This window comes from Pelophylax lessonae (assembly GCF_965119305.1).
Source record: "Pelophylax lessonae genome assembly, chromosome: 13".
Lineage (NCBI taxonomy): Eukaryota > Metazoa > Chordata > Amphibia > Anura > Ranidae > Pelophylax > Pelophylax lessonae.
In genome coordinates this window covers 114,645,672-114,659,059 of record NC_138780.1, presented here as the reverse complement: position 1 = coordinate 114,659,059, position 13,388 = coordinate 114,645,672, and the positions used below count along the sequence as shown (strand labels likewise).

The following is a 13,388-nucleotide window of genomic DNA, read 5'->3' as shown; positions in this document are numbered from 1 at the left end:
TTTTTTAAAATCCATTAAAAGTGTATTTTGCCCCCCAAAAAACTGCATTTGAAAGACTTCTGCGCGAATACAGTGTGACATAAAAGATTGCAACGATGGCCTTTTTATTCTCTAGGGACTCTGCTAAAATATATATATATATATATAAATAAAAAATAATGTTTGGGGGTTCTAAGTAATTTTCTCATAAAAAAAAAAAATACGGATTTTAACTTGTAAGCAGCAATTGTCAGAAAAAGGTTTAGTCTTTAAGAGGTTAAACTGCCCTCACTTACAGACGGAAGTTCATTCCTTTGATCTAAAAGAACGAAATGATACATTGTAAAACATTGTATTTATACTTATCTTAGCAGCTTTAACAATGTTGATAAACATTTGCCAGGAGGCTTTTTATTGACAGCTGTGAGTGAGCAGAGAACAGCTCTGTAAGAATCGAGGACATGCAGTTTTAAATCACGGGAGGGGTGAATCGAGATCGTGATTTTTTAACGAATAATCGTGCAGCTCTAGCATACACAATTGCAACACAAATCATATTGAAATTTAATGTTATTAAAGTGGTAGTAAACTCAGTTTTTTTTTTTTTTAACTTGTTCCTACAGGTAACCCTATAAGGCTTACCTGTAGCTACAGTAAATATCTCCTAAACTTGCAGAACTCCGTGCCACAGCCAAGGGCATTGCGACCCCAGCCACTCATGTAGTCGGAGGCCGCGAATGAAGACTGGAGAAAGATGGAAGCCCTGTCAGCAGAAGTCTGCATTAAGATACAAGTCAGATTTTTAGCATCCCCTGCAACAAAATGTCATTTTTGTTGAGATACTTCCAAAAGGGAAATCATGTCTATGGATGCAGGCCCTGCCTATTTCCTTAGAGCCCTACAGGTGCAGCAGCTGATTGATAATTAGAAAATCACTCCCATACAGATTCACTGTGGACACAGACAAACCGCTATTCCTTCAGAATAACAAAAATGTAGGAATCTTCAACAAAGATTTTTAAAAATCCCTGCAATGTACAAAGATCACCCAGTGGGCAATGTTTTTTTCTCAACAGAAGTGGAGTTACTCTAAGTAAAGATGAACTGCTTTAACAGGGCTGGAGCTTTTTCCAGTATAAAGACTGTAATCATTATAAAGAGTGGTCCCTCTACTGACTGAATACATCTTATATTACAGGGAATTAAGTATGAGAAGTGAAAATACCCAAATTACCAAACTGAGAAGAGTCCGGCTCTATGGCAGGATAGGATTTTCAATGGAGCCTATAGAGGGTGCAAGAACCCAACCAGGCAACTGAATCCAACCAGGCTAGCCATTAAAGGAATCATATCCTCCCCAGAGTTTTCAATAGAAATTCTTTTGAAGAAGAGTTTATGGAAAGATAAAAACCACAAATCACCAAGACAAGTACTAGTATACATATGCATCCAAAAAACGTAAAAGTTCTGCTTATCCTCCTCCACCACACACACATACATATTATATATTTATTTATTTATTTTTTTCCTCTTTAGCAGCTACCTTCTTCTGACCAGTACGTACCCTCTTCCACCCACAAGTCCTGACTGCGGGACCATTGTGAAAGCACAGTGCGTCTCATGCATGCGCAGTGGAGCGCTGGCTGTGAAACAGCAGGAAGTCTCAGCCAGCTTCCCATAGACAAGATGTTGGCGCCGGGGACTTGAAGACTTATGAAGAACCGTCCCAGGTATAGACAGCGCTAGATCCATAGGCTGGTAGTAATTAAAAGTCGGCAGCTACAGTATTTTTTTAATGACTGTAGATCCTCTAACTCTTTAATATTGTAGGATTCTGGGGTGTTTAAGTAGACACTATTTTCATTTTGTTGGGAATTCCAGAAGTCAGATCTCCCTGCTGGAGTTCTTAGCGCTCATCCTCTGGCCATGGAGTCTCACACTATCTGCTGAATTTCTCCATGGAGAAATATAAATGGTTCAATGTTCTTTGTAAAGCTCTCCAATAAATGGAAGATGATCATGAATGGTTTAAAGAGGTGTTCCAGCTGTGGGGAAAAAAAAAAATTAAAGTCAGCCTCTACAAATACTGTAGCTGCTGACTTTGAATATATAGACACTTACCTGTCCAGGGAGCCTGCGATGTTAGCACCCCAGCCGATTTTTGCATTGGCTGCCAGGTGCTGCCCCCACCATTCATTGCAAGGGAAGCTGGCAATGAGGCCTTTCGGCTTCACAGCCGGTTCCCTACTGCGCATGTGCAGCACACTCCGCGCATTCTCATTGGCTCGGCAGCGGTGAAGGAGAAAGGGAATGGAACTTCTGAGGGACGGTGCCGCGGCACTGTCTCCTGGAAGTGGGAAGGGTACCTGTCAAAAACAGGTACCCCCCCCCCCTGAAAGGCACCAGAGGGGGGGGGGGAGCAGATGAGCGAAGTTCAACTTTTGGGTGGAACTCTGCTTTAACTGGCCTTCACACAAATATTATTTAACTGCACAAATTGTTGCCACTTTTAAGTAGACCTTCCTGTCCCTTTAGCAGTTCTGATGAATAAATTCCTGACATGTCACAATATACAGCAACAGTATAATTTATTAAAAAAAAAAAAAGTTGTGCCCAATTCAATAAAATACAGTTCTTATACTCCAATCAAATGACTTTGCCTAGACTTAGATGATGCCATCAGTCAGATCCAGGCAGGGGGAAGCATTTCTCAGTCTCACATACCCCAGGGATCAGACTGCAACATTTTAACTTTGTAGCAAGTCACAAGGTAAGAGTGCTTTTGCACCATGTGGTTTCATTCACCCAAAAACACGCTGCTTTTTCCAATGTGTGGGGATGCCCACGTGTCTGTAAAACAGCGCAATTTGCTTCAGGTGTGGGAATGAGCGCAATTTACTTACAGTCCTGCACCCACAACAGTGTGAACCTAGCCTTAGACATTAGTGAGCAAAACCAAGAACTGCGGAACCCAGCGTTACATTGGAGGAGATTTACTAAAAGTGGTGCACACGGAATCTGGCCCAGCTTTACATAGTAACCAATCAACTTCTAACTTTAGCTTGTTCAATTAAAAGTAACATTAAACCTTCGGCTTTTTTTTTTTTTTTTATTAAAATAACAAACATGGTCTACTTACCTGCTCTGTGCAATGGTTATGCACAGAGCAGCCCCAATCCTCCTTTTCTGGGGTGGCCCCCAGCGCTTTAGGCCGTTCCTTTGGCGAGTGCCCCCATGGAAGCTGCTCCCGAGCTGCCCTGTCTCTGTCTATTGACACAGACCAGACATCTCTGCCCTACTCCCTCATTTGATTGACAGCGGTGGGAGTCAATGGCTCCCACTGCTATCAATCTGCCCAGTGAGGAGGGAGACAGCAGCGGGAGCCACTGCTCTCATGCACGTCGCTGGATCGGATCTGGCTCAGGTAAGAATGGGGGGATCCTGCAGCAAAGAAGGTTTTTACCTTAATTCATAGAATGCATTAGGGTAAAAAGCCTTGAGGCTTTAGAACCACTTTACTTCAATACAGGGCACTTTCACCCCCTTCCTGTCCAGGCCAGTTTAGACCTTTCAGCGCTGTTACACTTTGAATAACAATTGCACAGTCATGCAACACTATACCCAAATTCAATTTTTATCATTTTTTTTTCTTTTACACAAATAGAGCTTTCTTGTGGTGGTATTAATTCACTGCTAAGTTTTTTTATTTTTTTGCTAAAAAAAGACAGAACATTTTGAAAAAAAAAAAAAAATTCACTTGGTCTCTGTCAGTAAATTTAGTAAATAAGTAATTTGTCTCCTTCACTGATGTGTTCTGATGAGATGGTGTTCTGCCAAAAACTCCAACCACTTCACTTCCGTTGACTCTACCCCAGGAATAATTGGAGATTTCAACCACTTGGTGTTTTCATAGAACACTGGCAGCCTATACGCTCCGGTACACACTATAATGTGTGGACAATGTTAGTCTGTCCGCTAGTTGTCGACCGTCTTAGAGGCAGGCAATGGCATGTTGTTGGTTACTAGTGGGCGGACTAAAAATGTTCACTCATAGTGTGTACCGGAGTTTATACGCTGCCGCCTGTTATGTGAAAACAGCAAGTTTTCGAAATCTCCAAATAGAGTCACCTGAAGCGACGTAGTTGGAGTTCCCAGTAGGCTGGAGCTTTCGACAGAACAGCGGCACTGATAGGCTGCACTGATGATGTGGCACTTTTGAGCACCTTTTCAGGAGGCACCAATACCCTGCACTGGTAGGCGCCACTGACAAGCTGTGATAGGTGGCACTGATGGGCAGCACTCACTGGCAGCACTGACGGCCACTGATTGGTGTAGATGATGGGCACTGCTAGGGTTGTACTATAATCAGTGCCCTGATTACCTGTACAGGTCACCCTTGCGAGGAGATGTCACTGATCGCCTCTCCTCGCCACACCCTCTGTCAGGGTGAGCCGAGGAGAGCCGATAAATGGCACTTCCGCATTTACATGTGATTGGCTGTGAATGAACACAGCTGATTTCATGATTAAAGAGCCGTGTCATTGGCTCTTTACCGAGATCGGGGTCTGGGGCGCCGTCATAGGACATTGTCCTAGAACGAGAATGCCACCCCGCTGTCATCCTTTTACTATACAGCAGGCGGGAAGTGGTTAAGCTTTGACAATAAAACCTAGAAGCTGATTCGTTACTATGCACAGTGACGAGTAGTTCCGCTAGGTGCACAGTCCAGGTGCAGCAGCTTTCAGCTTCCCAGGGTTTGACAGGCTGCTGGCAGTGGGACTGGATGGTGCGCCTGTGCCCTCCACTTGTACTTAAATGCCCAGCCAGGGTACATGGGGCCATAAAGGAACAAGCCAAAGCGTCTATAATAAAATCATATGCAATATACTGCCCAGTCTCATAAAACAATTCTAAAAACTTTTTCTGGGCCAGTAACTGATAAAGTACTGTGATTCCAGATTCAGTATGAAAGCCAGGCAATTAGCATTGCAGGAAAGATCCATAATGGCAGTCGTCTTCTTCACTATAGGCTTCTATCAGGCTGCATTCACATGGATGGCCAAAGGCGAAGACTCAAATGCCTGCCATTAGAGAAATATCCCCTTCCACATTGTGTGCAAGCAGAAACAACAAGGCCACCTGTACAAATGGATGGCAGGCATGGCTGAAATTTCCAGAGTAGGGATTCTAAGGCCTCGTTTGCACAGGGCATATGAATCTGTGCCTTGTGGGACGGCCATGTTTACCCGCACAGGGATACACAGGTTTTCCCCCGCAGGCAGAAACACTGCTGTAAATTGGGGCGCAGGCACTGCACCCACACAGCCGCTGCCAATGTGACATTTGTGCACAGCCCTGATTGCACATTGTCCGTGCAGTCCCTGCATCCCAACTGACAGCAATGGGACTGCCTACACGGGGATGCGCAAACACCTGTGCATCCATGGCTGTCATATAGACCACAGATTCATACGCCGTGTGAACGAGGCCTAAGCATCCCCAAGGGTAGTCAGTATGCATCAAGGGATGGTGTTTCTGGCCGCAGCTAATAGGCCAGTTTGTATGCCCCCCATAAGAATGGGTGCTGCTGTGTGCAGCGGTGGAGTTTAGCAACCTCTGAGTACCGCAGTCTATCCACCCCAGATTGTCCATCTGAATGAGCCCTTAAAGCAGAACTACACTGCATCTGAGCACCACAAACCAAAAATGCCATTTCATTCGATTTTAACATTAAAAGAAAAAACTCTCCCATCCATCCATGTCTTGCTTTATTTTGTTGTGAAATCACTTTACCCACTTGTCGACCGCCAGCAGTACATATACTGCGGCAGGTCGGCTCTGTCCCGTGAAATGGCGTACCTGTACGTCACTTTGTGGGACTGCGAGTTGGGGTGCACGCACACACCCATTCGCCACAGGGGAAGCTGATCTGTGGGGCCGGCGGACACGATTGCCGCCGGGCACCCACAATCGCTCCCCGTGGAGACAGAATGACGGTCTGCCACTGTAAACATGGCAGACAATGAACACAGGGATCCTGTGTTCCTCCTATTAAGGAACACAGGTCCATGCATTCCATAAGCCCCTCCCCCACACAGTTAGAAAGCATCCCCTAGGGACACATTTAACCCTTAGATCGCCCCTGGTGTTAACCCCTTCCCTGCCAGTGTCATTAGTACAGTAACAGTGCATATTTTTAGCACTGTAATAATGTCACTGGTCCCCCCAAAAGTGTCGAAAATGTCAGTTAGGGGTCCGATCTGTCCACTGCAATGTCGCAGTCTTGCAAAAAAAAAAAAATCAATCGCTGATCGCCGCCATTACTAGTAAAACAAAAAATAAAAATGACAAATATTTCCCCTAGTTTGTAGACACAATAACTTTTGCACAAACCAATCAATATACGCTTATTGGGATTTTTTTTACCAAAAATATGTAGCAGAATACATATTGGCCTAAAAGGTTGAAAACATTTAATATTTTTTTATTGGGAATGTTATAAAGTAGAAAGTGAAAAATATTGTTTTTTTTGCCAGAATTGTCGCCATTTTTTTGTTTATAGCGCAAAAAATAAAAATTTGCAGAGATGATCAAATACCACCAAAAGAAAGCTGTATTTGTGGGAAAAAAAGGACATCAATTTTATATGGGTACAGCGTCGCACGTCCGCGAAATTGTCAGTTAGAGTAACGCAATGCTGAATTGCAAAAAATGGCCTGGTCATAAAGGGGGAAAACCTTCCGGTCCAGAAGTGGTTAAAAAACGCCCTCTAGCATTTCTGGACGTGGCCATTTTGAGTAAGGGAAGGTGATTCAAGTAGCATTTACTTCCTGATATTCCACCTACCCTTAGCTTAGGCATGCAGATAGGAGTGTATGCCTAGATAAAACCCCTCCTCCTCTCCCGAACATGTATGACATAATTTGCATAGGCCAGAAACCAGGACGTAACTGAAGAAATGTAGAGAAAGAAAAGTTTATACCAAGTAAATATACCTTCTTATCCATTTACTAATGCTAGCAGCATAAGGATTAAAAATAGCCAATACTGATTGAGAGAGTAAAGCTCAGCTTTAAGAATGGTCTTCCAATTCAAAGTAAGATATGTAAATGCTTGTGAGATAAAGGTTGTATGATGCAATGTCCATACACAGCAATGACGGATAGATTTTATATAGCTGTAGATACTGACACTGCCAACAAGTCACATACCACACCTCTTTTATTGTTGTACTATAGAAATAACAGCAAGCCTCTGATTTTCCTGCTGCATATCTGGGATTGGGACGTTATATTCACATTTCTAACATTAGATGAAAATGATTGCTGCCTATCCTACTATCTATATATAGCCAATAAATAGTTGTGTTATCTCTGCTGGAGACCTACACCCTTATATTACTGCATGCTCTACTACTATGGCTTCTTCCTGTACATGGATTCGGATATGTAGCTCTTGTAGTATGAGAAACATGAACCAAAATCCGAGGAGTTAGCAGTGATTTGTCCGTAGGGTTCAATATTGAGTTGGCCCACTCTTTGCAGTTGTAACAGCTTCAACTCCTCTAGGAAGGTTGTCGACAAGGTTTAGGAGTGTGTCTATGGGAATGTTTGACCATTCTTCCAAAAATGCATTTGTGAGGTCAGGCACTGATGAGGACGAGAAGGCCTCACAGTCTCCGCTCTAATTCATTCCAAAGGTGTTCTATTGGGTTGAGGTCAGGACTCTGTGCAGGTCAGTCAAGTTCCTCTAAGTCTTTATTGACCTTGATTTGTGGTCCAAAACATTTTGGTTGTTTTTCAGGGGTTGGGCTTGGCCCCTTATTTCCAGTGAAAGGAACTCTTAAGGCTTCAGCAAACCAAAACATTTTGGACAATTTCATTCTCTCAACTTTGTGGGAACAATTTGGGGATGACCCCTTCCTAGTCCAACATGACTGCACACCAGTGTGCAAAACAAGGTCAAGTACCACCTTCCCTGTGCTGCTGGGGTCAAGGATGCCTAACGCTGATCCAATCGCTTCAGTCATTTCTAAGTCTGACTTGGAATACTAAGGCCCCGATCAGGTCCACCTGTCAGTTTTTCAGGCGGCCATGTTTGGACTCTCCATTTACCTCTATGAACAGGTAGGTGTAAACTGACTTGTGTTCCGCCTATCTCCAATCCAATCCCGTCTGCTAGAAAAATTGGAATGGGATCTGTCTAGCTCCATCTATGTGGATTGGTAGGTAGTCAGGCTGCCCTTAGAGCAGAGCGGGCTGTGTCCATGTCTGCTCTGCAAAAACTGAGTGGACATGGACCTGTCACCACCCCCATCCCCCCCCCCCCCTGCCCTGTTCTGATCAGCAGGGGATCAACGGAAAGATCACCTGCTGATCTAAACGGAGTCGGCCCCGTGTGAAAGGGGCCTTAGACAGACCAGGAGTTGTGACTTCATCATGACTTTATCAGAATGCTTGTTCCAGGACAGTATCTCGGAAGTACAGAAGCCCATCAACTAGCATTTTCAGCAGGAGGTTAGCAATGCCACCCTCTCAGTAGTTTTCTTCATATACATATATGAAAAAAAAGGGGAAGAAGAAGACCTACACTGATCAGCCATAACTTTATGACCACCCACTACATGTTAATCAAATGTCATCAGCTGCAGTATTCTTAGCTGCTGACTTGATTTTTCTCCAACAAATGACTGGAGTTCCTCCTTAACCTGTCAGTGATCAGTTATGACTGATCCATGCATGTCCACCCAAGTACTATTCATCCAACTGCTCCCAAATGATTGGAAAAGCCATCTCATGCCAATAAAATGCAGTCCCTAATCAGTGCTACAAAGTCCAGGAGAACCACTGCATGGTCCATCGTCATTGCAGCCATCCACATCTGACAATATATGACATTATCAATAACCAGGAAGCCTCACATGAACACATCCTTCAGCATCACAACTATTTAATAATGGATCAAGTCAATGATATCAGTGGCAGGCAACCCGCAGACCAGCTGCTGTGTAGAACAGGCCTGCTGGATATCTGCAATTCTATAGGTGATCCTGCTACGGTGGGGCTGCGGTATTCTATAGGCAGTCTGTAGTGGGGAGAAGTAATTGCAATCATTCTTCGCCTTCTAAGAGCCGGCCCCGGGGACAACAATTTTCCTCATTTTCCAAAATCACTCCAGACTGCTGCAATCACTAACAGCTCATTAAAGAGCAACTATGACAGTTGGCCAGGTCTCTGAAATCAGCCCTAATGATTAGATGTGACCTAAACTCAGTCTGGTTAGCGTTACTGCTCCAGGGAACTCTGGGCCACACTAAAGTCTAGAACTGGGGTGTGTTCCAACTAGGGAGGATACACTCATTTACAGGATCTATGGATCTACCAGAGTTCCACCTGGGAGGATACAATGATTTATAGGATCTATGGATCTACCAGAGTTCCAGCTGGGAAGATACATTGATTTACAGGATCCATGGATGTACCTAACTTCCAGCTGAGAGGATTTACAAGATCTATGGAGCTACCTGACTTCCAGCTGAGAGCATGCATAGATTTACAGGATCTACCTGGGTTCTAGCTAGGAGGATACAATGATTTACAGGATCTATGGATCTACCTGGGTGGATACAATGATTTACAGGATCTACAGATCTACCTGCGTTCCTGCTAGAAGGATTCATTGGTTTACAGGATCTATGGATCTGCCTGGGTTCTAGCTGTAAGGATACATTGATTTAGAGGATCTATGGGTCTGCCTGGGTTCTAGCTGGGATTATACATTGATTTAGAGAATCTATGGATCTACCTGGGTTCTAGCTGTAAGGATACATTGATTTAGAGGATCTATGGATCTACCTGGGATTATACATTGATTTAGAGGATCTATGGATCTACCTGGGTTCTAGCTGTAAGGATACATTGATTTAGAGAATCTATGGATCTACCTGGATTCTAGCTGGGAGTATACATTGATTTAGAGAATCTACCTGGGTTCTAGCTGTAAGGAGACATTGATTTAGAAAATCTATGGATCTACCTGGGTTCTAGCTGTAAGGATACATTGATTTAGAGGATCTATGGATCTACCTGGGTTCTAGCTGGGATTATACATTGATTTAGAGGATCTATGGATCTACCTGGGTTCTAGCTGTAAGGATACATTGATTTAGAGGATCTATGGATCTACCTGGGTTCTAGCTGTAAGGATACATTGATTTAGATGATCTATGGATCTACCTGGGTTCTAGCTGTAAGAATACATTGATTTAGAGGATCTATGGATCTACCTGGGTTCTAGCTGTAAGAATACATTGATTTAGAGGATCTATGGATCTACTTGGGTTCTAGCTGGGAGGATACATTGATTTAGAGGATCTATGGGTCTAGCTGTGAGGATACATTGATTTAGAGGATCTATGGGTCTACCTGGGTTCTAGCTGTAAGGATACATTGATTTAGAGGATATATGGATCTACCTGGGTTCTAGCTGTAAGGATACATTGATTTAGAGGATCTATGGATCTACCTGGGTTCTAGCTGGGATTATACATTGATTTAGAGGATCTATGGATCTACCTGGGTTCTAGCTGTAAGGATACATTGATTTAGAGGATCTATGGATCTACCTGGGTTCTAGCTGTAAGGATACATTGATTTAGATGATCTATGGATCTACCTGGGTTCTAGCTGTAAGAATACATTGATTTAGAGGATCTATGGATCTACCTGGGTTCTAGCTGTAAGAATACATTGATTTAGAGGATCTATGGATCTACTTGGGTTCTAGCTGGGAGGATACATTGATTTAGAGGATCTATGGGTCTAGCTGTGAGGATTCATTGATTTAGAGGATCTATGGGTCTACCTGGGTTCTAGCTGTAAGGATACATTGATTTAGAGGATCTATGGATCTACCTGGGTTCTAGCACTGTGCTGCACAGCTCATGTCTGGCTGAGGCGTGGACTGCTGTTTCAGTTTCCTTGCCCTCTACACGCAGCATGGAAACATTTGTTAACTCTTTCGTTGACTTCTACAGTAGGAAAATCGCTGATCTCTGCAGGATTCCTCACGGTAAATACAAGCAGGACCACACTGATCCATCCATCCATCCATCCCCTAAATCTGTGCATGCCTAGATTTATTAACCCCAGCAATGCTGACGTGCAATGTGTTAGACCCGATCATCCAACATCCACTCACAGTAGTTAAAGCTGAACTCCATGCAAACAGATAAAATATACATCAGGGAGCGGTTATACCTCCCAAAGAAGCTCTATTCCTGTCCATCCAGTCCTGAGATTTACACAGCAAATCTCTGTCTGGCGGGGCAGCAGACTGGAGTATTTGCTGCTGCAGGGAAGTGACTTTTACCTGGTCGTCACTGTTTAGATTTTGGATGGTTGCCAATGAAATGACTGAAATTCGCTCAGTGGGTGGCTCTGATGTCCCTTAATTTATAAAAAAGTGTAGCGGAAAGCTGTTAGCCGAACGGTGGCGGCATCCAATCAGATTGGAACATCCCATCAGGGTAGGGTTGCCACCTCATCTCTTAAATCCAGGACACCTATTAGTTACACAGGTTCTAGGGCTGATATAATGCACATAAGGCACTAATAAATGTAATAAATGTGTGTCCTGGTATAAAGGGATAAGGTGGTAACCTTACATCAGAGTCATCCAATCAGATGCAGCCACTGTTCGACCATGGGTCAAAATGCAATAGCTGTCCATCCAGGGAGCCCCGCCCCCAGGCATGTGATTGGACAGGAAAGGAGAAGCAGCAGACTGATGAGCTCATCTCTCTGCTCTCTCCTCCTATCAGCATCTGATTGGCTCTTAGTGCTGCTTCTCCTGAGCTGTGCTGTAATATAGAGGGCAGACATAGTAATGATGTGTATATAAATGAGGGGAGAGGGAGCGGCGTGTGTCAGGGCGGGCCGGCCGGCCGGCAGGCTCACCTTCCTCTGCTGCTTCTCCCAGGCTGGATCGAGGAGAAGATCCCGGTCCCAGTCATCCTCCGGCTGCATGTAGTCTCCGGCTGCATTGGTGTGCTGCCCCTCATAGTGATCCATCGTTCTACTTCTCCGATCTCTCCCCTATACAACCAACAGCCGATCCCGCAGCCACAGCTACAATGTAACCGAGTCACAGCTCAGCCTGGAGAGGAGAGACCAGCCACGCCCACACCACCTCTACCACCTACACGATTGGTCGCTGCCCCCGCCTGGGGCTGGGAGTTCCGCTACTGGAGACAGCGGCCATCAATCACCTCCAGAGCTCCGCCCCCCCAACCGAAGGTCTGCATTGTTGGCATACTTGTGTCTGCGGTCCCTGTCATCCTCTGTAGTGGGGGCTGCCAACCTTTGTGGAACTACAAGTCCCAACATGTCATAGAGATACGGCTAGAGGCTCAGGCATGATCTGCCTCTGGAAATGTCAATGAATGCATCAGGGAGAGTTTTTTATTTATTTTTTCTACGAGAACACAAAGTTTCCAACAATAAGACGATGTAATGTAGCAGTAATAATAAATGATATGTACATAATGTAATAATCATAAATGATGCATAATAAGAAATGATACCACTTGCCTACCGGGCCAGTTCTGACACTTCTTTATATATATGTAAAAATCTGTGGTTTTTTTTTTTTTGCTTGAAAAATACTTGGGGTCCCCCATGGTGCACGGGGTGGTCAGAGGCTGCGGACATGGTTCACAGGGTGGTCAGAGGCAACCAACATGGTGCAGGCGGTAGTCAGCGGCTGTGGACATGGTGCAAGTGGTGGTCTGGTCAGAGGCAACGGACATGGTGCAGGTGGTGGTCTGTTAAGAGGCTGTGGACATGGTGCAGGTGGTGGTCAGGTCAGAGGCAATCGACATGGTGCAGGGGGTGGTCAGAGGCAATGGACATGGTGCAGGGGTGGTCAGAGGCTGCGAACATGGTGCAGGGGGTGGTCAGAGGCAACGGACATGGTGCAGGTGGTGGCCTGGTCAGAGGTCCCGGACAAGGTGCAGGGGGTGGCCAGAGGCTGCAGATATGGTACAGGGGGTGGTCAGAGGCTGAAGAAATGGTGCAGGGAGTGGTCAGAGGCTGCGGGCATGGTGCAGGGGGTGGTCTGGGCAGAGGCTGCGGACATGGTGCAGGTGGTTGTCTGGTCAGAGGCTGCGGACATGGTGCAGGGGGTGGTAAGAGGCTGTGGACATGGTGCAGGTGGTGGTCTGATCAGAGGCTGCGGACATGGTGCAGGGGGTGGTAAGAGGCTGTGGACATGGTGCAGGTGGTGGTCTGGTCAGAGGCTGCGGACATGGTGCAGGGGGTGGTAAGAGGCTGTGGACATGGTGCAGGTGGTGGTCTGGTCAGAGGCTGCGGACATGGTGCAGGGGGTGGTAAGAGGCTGTGGACATGGTG

The 13,388-nt window shown here is 45.2% G+C and overlaps 1 protein-coding gene across 3 annotated transcripts in view; it reads right to left on the bottom strand.

Moving 5' to 3' along the window:
- The window catches only part of ACTN1 (actinin alpha 1), a 225,925-nt gene extending 213,792 nt beyond the window's left edge, over positions 1–12,133 (bottom strand). For all 3 annotated transcript variants that reach the window (XM_082275537.1, XM_082275538.1, XM_082275539.1), the window contains exon 1: positions 11,937–12,133. In XM_082275537.1, coding sequence (XP_082131663.1) covers positions 11,937–12,050 — 114 coding nt within the window. In that variant the 5' untranslated portion in view covers positions 12,051–12,133. The remainder of the gene's footprint in view (positions 1–11,936) is intronic.
- Positions 12,134–13,388: the final 1,255 nt, after the last annotated feature.